Raw genomic sequence first — 19,754 nt, forward strand, 5'->3', positions numbered from 1 at the left:
TTATAACAATGATGCAGTGACGACAACAGTGATGTTTTTGATTGGATTTTGCTGTACATCTTTAGTGGAAGGGTTTTAGGAAGGCTTAAAGATGGCCAGAGGAGGAGTTTGCTGTAAATGTTTTATAATAAGTCTTGATCAAGGGATGCTGCAAGTTTAGCAGGCTTTTATCATGTTGATTTTTCTTTGTCATTTGTCTCCTTTTAAGCTATTGTGTATGTATAATTAAAAGGATATTGTACTATTTATTTTTGAAGGCAACGTGATGCAGTGAGGTTGCATTTAATAACGCTCTGAATGATTCCCATGAAATAAGATTTCTCTCTCTCTCATGAGTAAGCAGCTGATGCTAAAATCGAACACAGGGTTTTTTTTTTATCTAGACACATGAGAAAATTCTGCAATTATCTCCCTTATTTAAAAAAAACAACAGAAAAATATGTTTGTCTGTGACAGGTTTTGAAAGTATACCAAAAAGATGGTCAGTATTTGCTGAGCATCCCACCAGTGTTTTAAAGCACTCAACAATCAAAAAGGGCAGATCTCAGGTTTAAACATGGTATATATTTACATACATAGTTGTGTGTTTCTTATTTGAAATCAAAATCATGTTTACTATCAAACTCTCAGCACTAAGACAAAGAAATGTAGAGGTCTGTGAATGTGTTAATGATCTTTGAGAGATTGCAATCACTGTGGCTGATACACAGACGATGTAAGATGTTCATCTAGGATCACACACGCATCAAGCCATACCCTCCCGGCACTATGATTAGTTGGAACAGCTCCTGTGGAGGGGTATGCTTTTTTCATTTCAGCTATATTATGATTTCTTCTCTCCCGCTACCTATGTGGTTTGTTCATTAATTTTGAAAAATAAATGAATTAAATTAGTTAAGGCATATTTAACAAACTCTGAGAGCTGGTAAGTAAATTCCCATGGGAAGAAAAGCTAAGGGAAAAAGGAATTCAGCAGAGCTGGCAGTTTCTCAAAGAGACAATATTAAAGGCACAACAGTAAATTATCCCAATGCGAAGGGAAGATAGGAAGAACAGTAATGACCAAGCAGACCAATATGGCAGCATCAGGAGCTCTTTAATAATCTGAAAATCAAAAGAGAAATCCTACTGAAAGTGGAAATGTAGACAAATTGGTAAGGAGGAGTACAAAAGAATAGCACAAAAAAGTACAAACAAAATCAGAAAGGCTGTGGCACAAAATGAATTACGCCCAGCAAGGGACATAAAAGGCAGTAAGAGGAGGTTCTATAAATAACTTAGTAGAAAAAAGAAAAAAGAGTGGGTTGACTTCTTAAAGGGGAAGTAGAGCTAACAACAGAAAGAAGGCTGAGGAGTTTTATGCCTATTTTTCTTTAGGGCATGTCTACACTTACTGGTAGATTGGCACTGCTGCAATTGATGGTGAAGACATGCTATATCGATGGGAGAGCACTCTCCCATCAATTTGTATACTCCACCTCCCTGAGAAGCGCAAGGGAAGTCGACTGGAGACACTGTCCCGTTGATACAGCATAATGTAGCCACCACGGTAAGTGGATCTAACTGTGTCGACTTCAGTTAAGTTATTCACGTAACTGAAGTTGCATAAGTTAGACTGATTTACCGCAGTAGTGTAGACCAGCCCTAAGTCTTCACTAAGAAGGTTAATTGTGATCAGATGCTTAACACAATGTTAAACACAAGGTGGAAGGAACATAAGCCATAATAAGGAAAGAACAGGTTAAAGAATATGTATACAAGTTAGATGTATTCAAGTTGTCAGGGCCTGAAGAAATTGATCCTAGGTATTTAAGGTAGTAGCTGAAGCAATCTTGGAACCATTAGCAGGGATAATCTTTCAGAAATGATGGACTGGTGAGGTCCCACAGGACTGGAGAAGGCAAATGTAGTACCTTTTTAGAAGTGGGAACAAAGAGGATCAAGGGAATTACAGACCAGTCAGCCTAACTTCAATATCTGGAAAGACACTGGAACACATTATTAAACAATCAGTTTGTAAGCACCTAGAGAATAATAGGGTAATAAGTAATGGACTTCTCAAGAACAAACCATGCCAAACCAACCTAATTTCCTTCTTTGACAGGGTTACTGGCCTAGTGGTTGGACATGGAGAGTTCGGGGGGCAGTAGACGTGCTGTATCTTGGTTTTAGTAAGGCTTCTGACCTTCCCACATGACATTGTCATAAGTAGGGCCCTACCAAATTCACGGTTCATTATGGTCAATTTCACGGTCATAGGATTTGGGTTGTATGGCTGACAATGCATATGTGAAGAGCAGCAATTACTACTGGCATTTTGGAATAAAAGATATCTTACACTTCCTGTTTAAATAACAGCCATACAGCAGAATATTTTCATACGTCTGAATCATATTACAACAATATGCCAGTTTTAAAGGGATCAGTTATAAAACACACACACACACACACACACACACACACACACACACACTCGTCAGGGAAAGTATTTTCTGAAGTAGACTCTATTATTAGTGCAGCATGTGACATGGTGAATGATTCAGTTCTAGTTTCTGGACTAGTGATAACTCACTTAAGGTGTTAAACATTGTTCTCAAGCACCATTAAGCATTCTTGTTGATAATCTCTCTCTCGTTTTCATTTTTTCCCCTCTATGACATGGTCAGATTCAGTTTAGAATTTTTCTTTCTCCTCGTTGCACATGCACAGCATACACAAACAGGAAAGATTAAAGCAAAAAGGAGAGCACCCTGAAATGTTTGTGATAATGGTTCAGTGTTTAAAAACAAGCTGAAGCTGTGCGATTGTTGCAGTTCCTGCATTTCCCCTCTTCCCCAGCCGTGGCAATCACTAGATGAACTAAAAATTTTCCTCCCTTCCCACAACGAGATTTTTAAAACCAAATGGAGACAATTCAGAATGATGCCAATAACTAGCCAAGGTCAACACTACGCTCTGCACTGGAGCTCAGCTGTGGTGTTCCTTGATTATAAAGGCAATAGAGTGGAGCAACAAGAGTTTAGAGGGTGTACGCAAAGGACAATGCCACAGCCTGGCACATGTTGTGATTTTTTTTATTTAAGTATTGAAAACTGGAACCTCATTCATGCATTACAATTGTATTCATCGGATCAATATAAGATGAAGATGCCTTGATTTTTATTTTCTTGCATTGCATTTTAATAAAATCTTTAATGATGGTTTCTTTTGGAACAGCAACAGTGATGCTGCCTCTTTCCATTTAAACCAAGGGAGTGCTAATAGTTCTGCATAACCAGTATCTGTGTCTGACTATTTTATATTGTGGAGGTGGGCTTGGTGAATGAACAGAAAATATGTCCTGCTTTGTATAGGTATTCTTGTGTACTGTATATGGATATTATTTGAAATTCCTGGATTTATAAATATGATAACTTAGTGATGAGTAACAGCAGGTCTTTATGTCCCACAATACTCAGTGCCCACTTTATTTGAGCATAAAGAACCTAGTTCAGCAAGTTACTTAAGCTCATGCTTAACTTTGAACATATGAGTGATATCACTGACTTTGAGTTGGGGCCTCATCTCTCAATAAATTTGTTTCCAAAACAAAGCATGGATGAAAGATTCTGGAGGAGGACAACTCTTCTATATGATGAAATGCATGAAGTTAATTATCAGTATCACTGCTTAATTCATTCTATGTTTTCAGAAGGACAACTTTTTTTTAAGCAGAATTTGAAACCTTTAGAATTATTTTAGATCAAAGAAATTGGTAGTATTTGGCTCCAGAACAATCTGGCCTATCTACTAGAAATTCAATTGATATGCTATTCTTTATCACACAGTGACAGAGTATTTTGTGCTGTATAGGCATAAATGAATACAAAGTAGGTCCCTGCTCCAAGAATCTTACAATCTGCCTAAACATGGTAGCCATTTTTAAATGGAAATGGTCAATCGTTTTAATCCCCAATGCCGCAAATTCTAAGAAAATCCCACGCAGCACCTCTGGATGATTTTAAATGTATTTCTTAATACTATTTATTATTGGTACTTGTCAAATATAAAGGGAAGACTAAATACCTTTAAAATCCCTCCTGGCCAGAGGAAAAACCCTTTCACCTTGTAAAGGGTTAAGAAGCTAGAATGACCAATGAGGAGACAAGATACTTTCAAAGCTGGACGGGGGGAGAAACAAAGGCTCTGTCTGTCTGTGTGATGCTTTTGCTGGGAACAGAACAGGAATGGAGTCTTAGAACTTAGTAAGTAATCTAGCTAGATATGTGTTAGATTCTGTTTGTTTAAATGGCTGATAAAATAGCTGTGCTGAACGGAATGGATATTCCTGTTTTTGTGTCTTTTTGTAACTTAAGGTTTTGCCTAGAGGGATTCTCTATGTTTTGAATCTAATTACCTTGTAAGGTATTTACCATCCTGATTTTACAGAGGAGATTCTTTTACTTTTTCTTCTATTAAAATTCTTCTTTTAAGAACCTGATTGTTTTTTCATTGTTCTTAAGACAATGGATCGTTTGGTATGATCTGGATGAAAGCTAGAGGCATGTAGGTAGGAATAGTGTCCAGGAAGTTGATCTTTTGTGTGGACTGGTCCAGGCTGAGGTTGATGGTGGGATGGAAATTGTTGAAATCATGGTGGAATTTCTCAAGGGCTTCTTTTCCATGGGTCCAGATGATGATGTCATCAATGTAGCACGAGTAGGGGCATTAGGAGACGAGAGCTGAGGAAGCGTTGTTCTAAGTCAGCCATAAAAATGTTGGCATACAGTGGGGCCATGCAGGTACCCATCGCAGTGCCACTGATTTGAAGGTATACATTGTCCCCAAATGTGAAATAGTTATGGTTGAGGACAAATTGGGAAAATGTATACCTTCAAATCAGCGGCACTGCGATGGGTACCCACATTGGCTCATCTTAACTGATCACTCTCCTTACAGTGTATATGATAAAACCTATTGTTTCATGTTCTCTGTGTGTGAATATAAATCTCCCCACTGTATTTTCCACCAAATGCATCCGATGAAGTGAGCTGTAGCTCACGAAAGCTTATGCTCAAATAAATTTGTTAGTCTCTAAGGTGCCACAAGTACTCCTGTTCTTTTCCCGGTTATATATCTGTTAGACGCTTGGTGGTGGCAGCAATAAAGTCCAAGGGAAAAAGGAAAATAGTTTGTACCTTGGGGAAGTTTTAATCTAAGCTGGTAAAAATAAGCTTAGGAGGTTTTCATGCAGGTCCCCACATCTGTACCCTAGAGTTCAGAGTGGGGAAGGAACCTTGACAGTACTAAAGTAGTGTTTCTGGGTCCGAACAAGTTCAGGGCCCCCTGTCCTAGACAGTAGATGAGAGCTCTTGCCCTAAAGAGTTTACAGTTTCAATATTATCATCTCCATTTCACAGATAGGAAACTGAAGCTAATAGAGATTAAGGCCCTGATTCAGCAGAACTCTTAAGCCTGTGTTTAAATTTCAGCACCTGTTTCTGTCCTGCCGAAGTAAATTAAAGTTTAACATGTGCTTAAGGACTCTGCCTGAATCAGGGCCTGAAAGAAAAGTGTATGTTAGAGACAGGTAGGGTGACCAGATGCCCCGATTTTATAGGGATAGTTCCAATATTTCGGGTTTTGTCTTATATAGGTGCCTATTACCCCTCACCCCCGTCCTGATTTTTCACACTTGCTTTCTGGTCACCCTGGAGCCAGGAATTGAGCCATATCTCCTGAGTCCCAGTCTAGTGCCATGACCATCCCTCCTCTCATACATAAATCCTCAGAGATGCTTTATGGGGTTATTTTAAATTGTGGTGGTGGAATGCGGGGGGGGGGGGAAGAGATAAATAGATTGACCATTTAAAAATGGTTACCACCTGTAGGCCCTGATCCCATTTATGACTCATGCAGACAGATTTCTAAACCTTCGTGGAGCCCTGCTGCATGTCATTTGTAGGATCAGGACATTAGGCAGACAATAAATTTCTTGGGCCAGAGACCTACTTCATATTCTTTTCTGCCCACAGAGCACAAAGCACAAGTTTGACTTAAAGGTTCTAGGCAGCACCAACGCAAACTGTAATAAGCAAGGAAATAAGTGAAGTCATTCCCAGTCCAGTCATCAGTTGCCCTCTCAGTTGAGCCTCAGCTCCCTCCTTTCCACTATTCACATCTTGATTTCTAGGAAAGCTATTTAGATGAAATAATAGTATACTTTGTAAAGGTCTTTTTTTCCCCCCTCAAAATAAAATAAAATAAGTCTTTCCATCTATGCAGATAGACACATAAAATGAAGGCAGCCCGTAGTTAAGGACAGAATGTACAAAAAGTGGCACCAATACATTTTTAAAAACTCTTTAAAAATGTCTAAAATAGTATTTCTGTAAAATATGTGGCATAAACAAAATACCTAAGAGTGTGGTATGGTATAAAAGTTTTATTGGAACTCATTTGGAATGCCCTGTATAATTCTTTTTTGCCTGTGGTCCTCATGAATAATATGGTGATCCTTAACTCATGCCAATAAAATCTTTATATAACCACACATCATTGAGTGTTCTCTCAACAGATTCAAAATCTCTCTTTTCGCCCTCTCTCCCGCAATTCTCCCAGGGAATCTTCATGAAGATCACATTTCTCCTTAAAGGAAAGAGAAATTTTGGGGGCTGAAACAGGTTGAGTGTACCCATTTAATATTCAGAAACAGGACTCTGGCCACTGAGGACAACATAAGGATGGGTTTCAGAGTAGCAGCCGTGTTAGTCTGTATTCGCAAAAAGAAAAGGAGTACTTGTGGCACCTTAGAGACTAACAAATTTATTAGAGCATAAGCTTTCGTGAGCTACAGCTCACTTCATCGGATGCATTTGGTGGAAAAAACAGAGGAGAGATTTATATACACACACACAGAGAACATGAAACAATGGGTTTATCATACACACTGTAAGGAGAGTGATCACTTAAGATAAGCCATCACCAACAGCAGGGGGGGGAAGGAGGAAAACCTTTCATGGTGACAAGCAGGTAGGCTAATTCCAGCAGTTAACAAGAATATCAGAGGAACAGTGGGGGGTGGGGTGGGAGGGAGAAATACCATGGGGAAATAGTTTTACTTTGTGTAATGACTCATCCATTCCCAGTCTCTATTCAAGCCTAAGTTAAATTGTATCCAGTTTGCAAATTAATTCCAATTCAGCAGTCTCTCCTTGGAGTCTGTTTTTGAAGCTTTTTTGTTGAAGTATAGCCACTCTTAGGTCTATCTGCTACCCAAGATCCATAAACCTGGAAATCCTGGATGCCCCATCATCTCAGGCATTGGCACCCTGACAGCAGGATTGTCTGGCTATGTAGACTCCCTCCTCAGGCCCTTCGTTACCAGCACTCCCAGCTATCTTCGAGACACCACCGATTTCCTGAGGAACCTACAGTCCATTGGTGATCTTCCTAAAAACACCATCCTAGCCACTATGGATGTAGAAGCCCTCTACACCAACATTCCACACAAAGATGGACTACAAGCCGTCAGGAACAGTATCCCCGATACTGTCACGGCTAACCTGGTGGCAGAACTTTGTGACTTTGTCCTGACCCATAACTATTTCACATTTGGTGACAATGTATACCTTCAAATCAGCGGCACTGCGATGGGTACCCGCATGGCCCCACAGTATGCCAACATTTTTATGGCTGACTTAGAACAACGCTTCCTCAGCTCTCGTTCCCTAATGCCCCTACTCTACTTGCGCTACATTGATGACATCTTCATCATCTGGACCCATGGAAAAGAAGCTCTTGAGGAATTCCACCATGATTTCAACAATTTCCATCCCACCATCAACCTCAGCCTGGACCAGTCCACACAAGAGATCCACTTCCTGGACACTACGGTGCTAATAAGCGATGGTCACATAAACACCACCCTATATCGGAAACCTACTGACCGCTATTCCTACCTACATGCCTCTAGCTTTCATCCAGATCATACCACTCGATCCATTGTCTACAGCCAAGCGCTACGATATAACCGCATTTGCTCCAACCCCTCAGACAGAGACAAACACCTACAAGATCTCTATCATGCATTCCTACAACTACAGTACCCACCTGCTGAAGTGAAGAAACAGATTGACAGAGCCAGAAGAGTACCCAGAAGTCACCTACTACAGGACAGGCCCAACAAAGAAAACAACAGAACGCCACTAGCCATCACCTTCAGCCCCCAACTAAAACCCCTCCAACGCATCATCAAGGATCTACAACCTATCCTGAAGGACGAGCCATCGCTCTCTCAGATCTTGGGAGACAGACCAGTCCTTGCTTACAGACAGCCCCCCAATCTGAAGCAAATACTCTCCAGCAACCACACACCACACAACAGAACCACTAACCCAGGAACCTATCCTTGCAACAAAGCCCGTTGCCAACTCTGTCCACATATCTATTCAGGGGATACCATCATAGGGCCTAATCACATCAGCCACACTATCAGAGGCTCGTTCACCTGCGCATCTACCAATGTGATATATGCCATCATGTGCCAGCAATGCCCCTCTGCCATGTACATTGGCCAAACTGGACAGTCTCTACGTAAAAGAATGAATGGACACAAATCAGACGTCAAGAATTATAACATTCAAAAACCAGTTGGAGAACACTTCAATCTCTCTGGTCACTCGATCACAGACCTAAGAGTGGCTATACTTCAACAAAAAAGCTTCAAAAACAGACTCCAACGAGAGACTGCTGAATTGGAATTAATTTGCAAACTGGATACAATTAACTTAGGCTTGAATAGAGACTGGGAATGGATGAGTCATTACACAAAGTAAAACTATTTCCCCATGGTATTTCTCCCTCCCACCCCACCCCCCACTGTTCCTCTGATATTCTTGTTAACTGCTGGAATTAGCCTACCTGCTTGTCACCATGAAAGGTTTTCCTCCTTCCCCCCCCTGCTGTTGGTGATGGCTTATCTTAAGTGATCACTCTCCTTACAGTGTGTATGATAAACCCATTGTTTCATGTTCTCTGTGTGTGTGTATATAAATCTCTCCTCTGTTTTTTCCACCAAATGCATCCGATGAAGTGAGCTGTAGCTCACGAAAGCTTATGCTCTAATAAATTTGTTAGTCTCTAAGGTGCCACAAGTACTCCTTTTCTTTTTAACATAAGGATGAAGAGCTATAAAATAAGCTGATAATAAGCTCTTCGCTTCACTTGTAAATTAAGATCAATTCACTGTGTCTGAGATTTCAAAGAAGCCTAAGAGAGTTAGGCCCTTAACTCCCAGTAACTTTCAATGGGATTTAGATGTCTAATTCCTTTAAGCTCTTTTGAAAATCCTGGCCTACGACGTTAAAAACTTCTGCATGGCCTAATGAACTCCTCTAAGAAAAGGAACTGCCCCAGACATGCATCAGTAATCCAACATGAACATCGCCTCCAACTCTCTTCCTCCCCCACCCGAAACAAAATACTTCTCTACCTGCCATTTGAGATAACAGTGAGGGACCCTGAATCAATGCTGTCATTTTTTGATATCCCAGTTTTCTTTACAACTCTGGGCAACCTGATTGCTAGGAGACAGAACCAATATGAAATGTCAGCCTGAGATAAATGTTAACATTATAAAGCAGGGCCCTTGCATTTATGATTTTTAAGGTGGCATTATCAGGGTTGACCTACCTCAGTTTCCAGTGAAGTCAGTGAGAGTGCTACCATTATCTCCAACAGGAGCAGAGTTAGCCAACAGTGAACTAAGGAAAATCCCTTAACTATTAAACAGTATACAGGATTCCTATTGACTGGTTAAGTCAGCATCTTGGCATTATCAAACCTTAAGCCTATAAACTCCATCCACCAGCCTATAAACTTTTTTAGTAAAAACTTTAACACGAGCAGCTTCCCTTCAGTACCCTCTAGCCTCATGTATACCTCCGACAATATGAGCGCTGTTGGATTGGAACAAAGTACACTTCTGCTACAATCAGACTTATTCTATAACCAATGCCTGTAAGTATAGAGTGGGTGCTCTCAGTTACACTCCACTGAAGAGTGGTATCTGATTTACATTGCTGTAACTGAGGGAAGAATATTTCCCCTTACTGTGGGATGACAAATCAACCTGCCCAGTGCAGCAGTCCACGCACTATCAAGGGTAGAACAGGGGCCCAAGTGCACTGGCCTGCTAAGTTCCAATACAAGGTGCAGCTCTGCGGTTGCCTGCTGCAATCTGGTGATGGAATAATTCACAAGCACAGTCATCACAAAGTCACCCTGCTGTCAGTAGATACGCATTCCTATTTGCTAGACATGATTGTAAAACTACCTTCTCTCTATCTCCTAAGAAAATGACCAATCTTGCCTCGTGAGACAAAGACTTGCAACCTGCCACTTTGCTAGAGAAATGTGAGATCACTAACAGATTGTGGATGCAGGTTACAGTAATCTTCAGAGGAGACAGAATGACTAAGAGCCATTCACTCACGAAGACACAAACAAATTTGATAATTTTCAGTTTTACATTTGCTAAGGGCTCCTGTTACGTGTCATTATTCCTCTTCATTAGTTTACCTTTCTCCATAAATCCAATTTAAATTGATACATTTATTTTTCATTTAGAATGTGTAGAGGCTTTGTTATTTTGCTTTTAATTTTTATATGGCACCATTTCACTTGCAAGAAGGTTCTTTGATAAGGGTTTGGTGAATAGTTGGGATAAATAGCCTTGCATACTTGAGCATGAATAGTTTGAGTGATATGAACTGAATTCAGACATGAATGGGTTCATTAAATTGTCTAGGGAGGTTGTGTAATCTGCATCACTGGATATTTTTAAGAGCAGGTTAGACAAATGCCCTGTCAGGGATGGTATAGATAATACTCAGTCCTTCCATGAATGCAGGAGACTGGACTAGATGACCTCCTGAGGTCCCTTCCAGTCCTACGATTCTATGATTTGAGGGAAAAGATTCTAATCACACCTTTCAGAAACCAAGTTGTTGTTGATGAGTGAAGATGGATTAGCCTTCAATTGGTGGGTGACGTGTTGATTGCTGCTAGATGGACTTGAAGCGAACTCAGAGAGAAAGACATATCATCTTGAAAGCCAGGAGATAATCCAAAATAGTTGGAATATGTGCTGTCTCTGGAAACATGGGTTTTGCTGGGCCAGATCGAGAAACATTTCCACTTGGCTAGATTCCACCAGGAAGTGTTATCCTTTCTACTATTACTAAGAACAGCTTCAATGGCTTCCAAGCTCAGGTCTTTACATCGGACATCCAGCCAAATACCAAACTGAGATGAAGAGAGTGCAGGTTGGGATGTTTGAGCTTGTCATTCCTCTGGGTCAATAGATTTGGGAAGGATGGAATGCTAGAGGGTAGGTTCATATCTATAGAAGGCTTGAAAACCAGTACTGTTTGGGCCACTTGGGAGCAATAAGGATGATTAGGGCTCTGTCTCACCAGATCTTCCACAGAACTTGAATTATTAACAGGATGGGAGAAAAGGCATCTCTCACATGGCGATTCCAGGACAGCAAAAGAACATTGGGCTTAGAAATCTGTTCCTGAGCTCCTCTGGGATGCGAACAGTTCCCAAGTAGGGGCTGCCCATTGAGCAAAGATAGCGTCCACCACTGTGTCATGTAGCTTCCATTTGTGATTGGTGGCAAAATATCTGCTGTCTGCTAGTGAATTGTGGGCACCCGGTAGGTACACTGCTGACAGGGTGATGTAGTTCTGGATATACCTTCACTGCTCCCTGCTTGTTTACTTAAAAGACAGTTGTTAGATTGTCTGATATTATCAGGACATGTCAGGATCGTATGAGTGGTTAAAATGCTTTGCATTTTATATGCATTCTGTTTCCATGAAGTATGCAAATGCCTTTGGATGTGTGAACATCCATGCAGCTCCCCCCAACCCTAACAGGGAGGCATCTGAAACTACTGTTTTGTCCGGTGCGCGTGGAGAACTCCAACCCTCACGTTCTTCCGACACATTAGTGAGGCTTTTACCTTGGGTGGAAAGCCACCCTAGTTCCAGTCACCACTGTGTTCCTGCTGTGTCAGCTTGTAATATATACTGTTCAGAGCCAAGCTTTCAGGCAATGGAGGTGGCAAAAGGCATCATCGAAGGATACGATGCCAGGTGCCCTAGAAGCATGAGGCACATACTGTCTGTAATCTATTTTATCATATTGCTCATGGGGTGGAATCTGACCACAGGGAAGTAAGCCCTTGCCCTGACCAAGTCCAGAGTTGATCTTATGAATTCTATAGTTCAAGTTAGTCAGCTTCGATTCCCAAGGCTGCTGGGAAATGAAGTGGGGATGAAGTCAAAGCCAGGACTTCCGGACACAACATACCATCAGAAGTCAGTCCTTTACAGACAGGAAGATGGTGATGCTTTTCCATCTGACCTGTGCTGCTACTATTGAAAATACTTTTGTAAAGACCCAGGTTGCTGTTGCTATATTGAATGGAAGCACCCTGCATAGGTAGTGCTCAGATGCTACCATAAATCTGAGGAATCATCTGTGGGAAGGGTGAATGTCCACAAAGTATGCATCTTTCATGTTGAGAGATGTGACCCATGTGTCTTTGTCCAGAGATGGAATTCTAGATGCCAATATGACTGTGGAATTTCAGCTTGTGAAGAAACACACCGAGTTGTCACAGGTTGAGAATGGATCTCCACCCCTCTCTTTTCTTGGGAATCAGGAACTATTGTGCTTTTGAGGGAATTTCTCTTTGAAGTCCAGGAACTTTGAATAGTTCATAAAAATCATAGTTGGCCTGCAGCGCCTGGTAGTTTGATATTCTAAATTGGAGGCTCGTTGATGTAACTACCTCGTTGATGTAACTCATTTAGGAGTTCCAAATGCTTAGCCTCTTTATTTGCACGGGTAGTTCTTCCATGTTGCTGCCTGTATCTTTCAATGACCACCTGAATGATCAGAGAACTGAGGGTAGGTGGGTAACCAGAAACTCTGCTCTCTATTTGGGTCAAATTATCATTTTTTTTGCCTTCTTGGAAATAGGGGCACAAGTTGGTGGCATGTGCCATATAGCCCTTGCTGGTTCCAGTATGGCTTAATTCACCAGAAGCTGGATCCTGTCCGCTGTACAATGTGTAGGAGCTTATGTCACGTATCCTGAACCTCTTCCAGAGAGATCTGGAGCTCATCTGCCACTCTTCATAACAGATCCTGGAATTGTCTATGGTCATGTGGAGGAAAGAGTGAAGCTGGAGAGACCATCTCCTCCGGAGATGAGGAAGATAACCCGATAGTACTGTTAGTATTGGAAGTTCTGACTTATCCTCTTCGTTCTCCAATGTAGTGGAGGCCAACGAACAGGGGAGTCCCGTTGGCCTGGGTCTGACCGGGGTCTCATTGCATGCTCCATAAGTTATTTTCGAAGCTGGAGTTCTTGTGCCCGTCGAGTTTGGCTGGCAAAGGAGCAGAAACTTAATGCTCTTAGCAGAACTATGAGCCTCTCTGAGGCAATAAAAACGGCTTTGATTGTCACCCTTCACTGAAGAGGGGACAAGAGACACAGTTGTTAAATTCCAGTAACCTGAGCATAATCTAAATCCTGTACAGGGGGGAAAGGAAAATTATTGGGGGGATGGGGAGAGAATTCTAACTAACAGTTAACAATAGTGAATAAACTATACTAATGCTATCTACAGTAAAATCGTTAATAAATATTGGAAATATGTACAGGTTAAAGATAAAAAGATCGGCTCTGGACACTGGCGATTCCGGCCTAGGCCATGCAGTGGTGTGATCCTGTCACCAGGCCAGAGCTTCTCTCCAGCTCTAAAGCATGCGATGCCACACCCAGTCTCAGTCAAGGAGGCTTATTTCTTTTACACAGGTTATTAAACAAACAGAAAACAGACTTAACTCAGTCCTTGACCCCAGGCTTCAGGGCCACCCCTCCCAGGGATCTCTGGCATGCCAGCTCCTGGGAGCTTCCAGCCTCAGTCACTCTGCCCCCTTCCTGGAGCAGCAGCCCCAGGGCTGCTTCCCTGGACCCCTAACCTCTTGCTCCATGGACGCACCACAGAAACTTGCTCCGCTCCAGTGTGGCTTTCCCTCCCTAGGGTGCAGCCTGTCTCAGACCTTCCTCCTCCAGCTGCCTACTATCAGCCCTTTATAGGCCCAGTTGTAGCCCAGCCTTCTTTAATTGGCTGGATTGGGCTCACCTGCTTTGGGGAGGGACTAGATTTAATCTGTCCACAGGGGAGCTGGACTTAGTCTATCCACAGGGACCAGCTACCCTGTGAGAGACCCTAAGTAGTACCAACTGGCAGAGGACCGACTGTTCTGTAACTCCTATCAGAACTAACATACATACTACACCTAACACACTGCTCTCATAGTATTTATCTAATAGGAGTGTGCTGTGAATTATCAAACAAAAGTTGGTGACACAGTGGTCCTTAGTATCGTTGTGTGACATATGTACAGATGGTGTTTAAAGAGTCATGTATGTATACTGGAACTACATGTTTAAAATATGTTTGTCTCAGACAAAGCATTATTGATTTTCCTATTTTTCTCATGTAAATTGAGCATGGTAATGCCAGAGACAATGAGCAGTTCATTTGCATCTGAGGTAAACATCAGTTATCAGGAAGCAGAGGAAACAACATGGCATTAGCACACTGGAGGACACATCATAGTGTGAACCCCTGGTGGCCATCCCTGACTCAGGACAAAGATAATGAACTTTGGGGAACAGACGGAGAAGCAAAAAGACATCATCTTATCCATCACTGAGGGCACAAAGAGGTCAGGCTCTTTGCATCTGTGAATGTTGGATCCCCAGCCATGTGGGATGGTGATGCTGAGAAGTAGCTGTAGGTGAGAAAACTGCTTTAGACAAAGCTTTGAGCCTGCTAAGATTATATGTAGTCTCTTAGAAGTGTGTTATACTTTTGTATTATTTGTAACCATTTTCTGATTCTATTATCTCTGATTAGTTATCACTTAAATCTCTGTTCTTTATTAATAAACTTATTCTTGTTTTATTATAAATTAATTTCAGTGCTGTTACAGTGAAGTGTGGTGTGCATCCTCAGCTGCATCAACAAGCTTGGGTGTATTCTCTCTCTTTGGAGATGGCAGACTTGTATTTCTGCAGGTATCCAGTGACAGAGTCTGATAGCTGCAAGGAGATGCTTCTGGACAGTTTTGGAGTTGAAGAACACCAAGGGTTTACCTGCAAACCAAAGTTAGGACTGGCAGAGTCCTAAGGAGTTTGTTTGGCAGGCTAACAGACTGGGATTGCAGAGAGTTGTTGCACAGTGTAGCGCCAACAAATTCTTATTTTGCTAAGGCAGAAGGGTGATAGGGTGACTTACAGTTCTGGACACCCCAAGAAAGCATCACAGGTGTCAGGAAGGAAATGGAGAGGTGATTGGTCCCCCAATACCACCAGTACGGCACTTAAGGAGAGTAAGGGTGCAAGCACAGACCAACAGACACTACATACAAGGTACTTCTAGTTTCAGGCACATGGAGCACACGCATACCCCACAGTGGAATACACATACGGACCAGCTCTTGAAGAATTACATATCATCTGGGCTTGCACAAGTTCCTGCAGGCAGATCATGGAGCTCCCAAGGACTCTAGGGGTATGTCTACATTGCAAAAAGCCCACCCATGGCAGTAAGTCTCAGAGCTGGGGCCTAAAGACCCGGGCTTATGTTACAGTGCTAAAAAGAGCAGTGCAGGCATTCCAACTTGGGCTGCAGCTCAGGCTCTGAAACTTGGTAAAGCGGGTAAGTCTCAGCGCTAGGGCTTCAGCCCAAGTGGGAAGATCTACACTGATATTTTTAGCACCATAGCATAAGCCCCCGAGCTTAAATCTGTAGACTTGCTGCTGCATGGTTGTTTTTTTTTTTTCTCCCTTCAATGTAGAGTTACCCAATGCCATGAATTCACCAGGCATTATTGTTCGGTTACAGTTACAGTGTGTATAAAGCTTAGAGTTACCAGCTTTCACTGTTATTAAAGAGAGAAGAATATAGAGAGGGGGAAAAAACCCTAGTGGTAAATTAATTTCCAGATTTTGTGTGATGTGAATCCAAGGGATACAGTACATTTCAGAGTTTATTTCAGAGGTACGATCAAAGAAATCTTACTATTGTAGGCTGACCCCAAATTGCTGCGTAGGAAGAGGAGGTCTTGGTGGAGGAACCTTAGCTGAAGGTGGTGGTCTCCCTTTCTGTTTATCCCGAAGATTTTCATCATGTCTGAAAACAACAAAAATCATTGATTTTATATGTACCAAGAGTGAAACTACAATACACATTGATTGCCCGATCACTCCTATTTCTCACAATGCTGATCTTCTGTAAGACCCACAAATACCTCCAGTGATTTTTAATTTGAGTATTTGTGAGACCTTTGAAAGCATTTGTGGGAGAATCATTAAGTAACACATGAAAGAGATGTTTTGCTTCAATCAATAAAATATAGTAATAAACACATCCAAGAGATAGGACCACTCTTCTAATTTAAAAGAAAAATTCAACCACAGTTGCTGCTCAGAAGCACAACCCTCTCATGCAATCCTTTTTACAAACGTAGAGCTGTACTATGCTTTTTGTTATTACATATTTATACAAAGGTGTCCAAAAACCCCACACAGCAGTAACACTCATAATAAAAAGCTTCCAGTTATTTTCATTCAGCAGTGACATAAAATAACCTTCTGTCAGTAAACAAGAGTAATAGGTGAGATTTTTTTCTTCTCAATAAACAGCATTATGCATATATACAATAAGTGAATTCCATGCGCAACTCATAAGCAGTAATGACATATGGCAAGGTTTTGTTAATGAAGACACAGCGAGTACAATTATATTAAGAAAATATTTTGCATCTGAGGCTAAGAGGATATTCTGAACCTGTAGAGAACTATACAATGTTCTCTTTTGTAAACATTCAACATCTTTACAGGATGTCTTTGCTGACAATGCAGTTTTCAGAGCTTTCAGTTTTCAAATCTAGCCAAGGACAAATAGCAAATTAGGCTTTTAATTGTTATAGAAATTAGATTAGATCTTATTTCAAAAACAAAGAATCATAGAGTATCAGGGTTGGAAGGGACCTCAGGAGGTCATCTAGTCCAACTCCCTGCTCAAAGCAGGACCAATCCCCAATTTTTGCCCCAGATCCCTAAATGGCCCCCTCAAGGATTGAACTCACAACCCTGGGTTTAGCAAGCCAATGCTCAAATCACTGAGCTATCCCTCCCCCCAACAGAGTTGTGGGGGGAGGGACAGCTGTGTGAATATTACACAACTCTCCATTTCAGAACACGTATCACAGCAGATGTTATTAATTTGCTACATACCGAATAACATCTTCAGGGATATTAAGCTGGTCATATTTGAGATGCTCTCTCAGGTCACTTAAATAGTTCAAATAGGTGATCTTTTTCCCAAACTTATGACTAAACAAAACAGTAGAAAAAATGACACAATTAGCATGGAAGGAACATCAATGAAAGGTTTGTTTTCTATTACAGAATTTAAGTGCAAATGAAACTCAAAATTAAACTATAACTGAAGCAGCTGGAGACACAAGATGTATTTCATTTTCACATGATCAAACATACACACTGCATCTCAGAGTCTGATTTGAATAAAAAATAACTCACTTCCATCTGAATGTTTTGCAATTTGCATAGATATGAAAAACATTAGTTTGAGAACTGCTGAATAACAGCTTTCGTAAGGCACTAGAAAACTTTATGAAAAGGAATGTTATAGAACACTTATGTAAATTTCTGGAAAGAATGCCACATTGCTGATAGAAAAACATGTATGTGTCACTTTAAGCTTGCTCTCTGTTGAAAGAGAAAATAGCAGGACAGTAAATATTATAATCTAATAAATGGAAGGCCTAAATTTTCCAAGAATGACTACTGATTTTGGGCGTCTCAACTTTTGGATGCTCAGCTGTAGACACCTTAAAAAGGCTTGATTTTCAAAGATGTGTTGTGAAAAATCAGGCCCCTTTAAGGAGTCATAAAATGGGACTCCCAACATTGTGACATGAAATATTGCTAGTCAAAGTTGAATATTTAGTTTGTAAAAGCCCATTTACTGACTCAGGTGTTCTAAGTATGATTTAAAATACATCCAACACACTCTGAAATAAGCCTCTTTTTCTGTAAAACAAAATTTGTCTTGTAATAAAAATTAAAGCAAACCAAGAGAAATGTGATATAAGACGCACTCTTCTCCTTTCTATAAGACAGAGAACTTGGGAGACCAAGACTCTTGCAGTAGTAACTGGCTCATTGCCGAGTCATCGAACATATATACACAAGCTCCCTCTACTGGAAGAAAGTATGAATTAAAAAAGTTAATACTGCAATTTAGAAGGTATTAATTAAAAGGAAGTGCTAGATTTGCTAGCAGGGAAGTAGTTTTGCAACATTAACAGATTTCAGCCTGAATATGTACCATCTCATTTGGGCTTTTCAGCATGCTTTTTCCAATATGGTCTGATTTCATCATTTTATGCAAGGCAATTAGCTAACTGTAATATAGACTGCATTAAATGAAAAAGCAACGTCTTTAAGAACTCACTCTAGTAATAAAATTTTACAAAATGGGCAATCTGCAGTTCACTCACAGGCAGTCAGGAATTTTTGTTCTTAAAACTACTGCATCATCATTTCTGAATGAGATCATATTGTGCTATTTTTACACTTTCATGGCTTTTACAAGTTCATCCATGGAGAACAGCACCCTTTTCCCATTGATATGGGGTTTTTTGGGGGGTATGCTTAGAATTATTAAATGCCCTCTTTTCCAGTCTCCCTTGGACTTTAGAAGAGATCACTCAGATTCTACTGTGGCTCAGAAAATTTCAGATAAATATTTACTTTTTCCTTAAATATATTCAAACAACTGTTCTATATTTTTTCTTATTACTTTTGTTCTTTGACCTAATAAGTCACCCACTTGATTATAACAAATGCTCTGTTCATCTATGCAACACTCCTAAAACATTTAAATTTCTTTCAGTATTTGTGTGAGCAACATTAGCAGTGACATTTTTTTGAGTTATGGCCATAACTGAACAGAAGTTATGAAATACAAACTCTGGTATTTCCCCCGCTTTTCCTTTTGCGAACTTTGGCTTGATATTGATTTTTAAAATCAAAGTTTAAACTGCCAGCATAAGATCACTCTGAAATAACCTGAAAGCAGAGATACATTGAAGGGTACAGAAAAATCCTAACGCATACTATTCTGGTAAATTAATGTTATGTATACGTAGGTTTCAATTTTTAATGAGAATAAACCTACTAGCAAAGCATCATTAATAAAGAGAAAGAGCTCTACATCGTGGGACTCAGTGCTTTACAATTTAGCAAATGACACAGACTTGCAGATGCACTTGATTTTAAATATCCTTCCCTACATTTTATGTTACTTTAAAACCAGTGGAATCCTCCTTAAGCAGAAGTGTGGGACAGTATTTGACACTTAAATAATCTGCAGCAGATAATATTCTTTCTAGCTTTTGGATTTTATGTAGACCAAATCTTCATCTGCAGAATGTACAGATACTTTCAACTTTTTGTAACCTCATTCTTTGTTTCAGGGTTGTAGTTTTTTTAAATGTTGTTCACAAATTTTATTGAAAAAGAATATTACATAATTATAACAGCAAAATTTCAAATACTGAATTAGATCCAAAACAAATATTGAGATGCAGAA

At 40.5% G+C, this 19,754-nt stretch overlaps 1 protein-coding gene across 5 annotated transcripts in view; it reads right to left on the minus strand.

Moving 5' to 3' along the window:
• ARHGAP8 (Rho GTPase activating protein 8) overlaps positions 1 to 19,754 on the minus strand; it is a 122,313-nt gene that overhangs the window by 42,461 nt on the left and 60,098 nt on the right. For all 5 annotated transcript variants that reach the window (XM_043515484.1, XM_043515471.1, XM_038385568.2 and 2 more), the window contains 2 exons: positions 17,372 to 17,470; positions 16,155 to 16,265 (listed from right to left, as the gene is read on the minus strand). In XM_043515484.1, coding sequence (XP_043371419.1) covers positions 16,155 to 16,265; positions 17,372 to 17,470 — 210 coding nt within the window. The remainder of the gene's footprint in view (positions 1 to 16,154; positions 16,266 to 17,371; positions 17,471 to 19,754) is intronic.

Source organism: Dermochelys coriacea, chromosome 1, assembly GCF_009764565.3.
Source record: "Dermochelys coriacea isolate rDerCor1 chromosome 1, rDerCor1.pri.v4, whole genome shotgun sequence".
Taxonomy (NCBI): Eukaryota; Metazoa; Chordata; order Testudines; family Dermochelyidae; genus Dermochelys; species Dermochelys coriacea.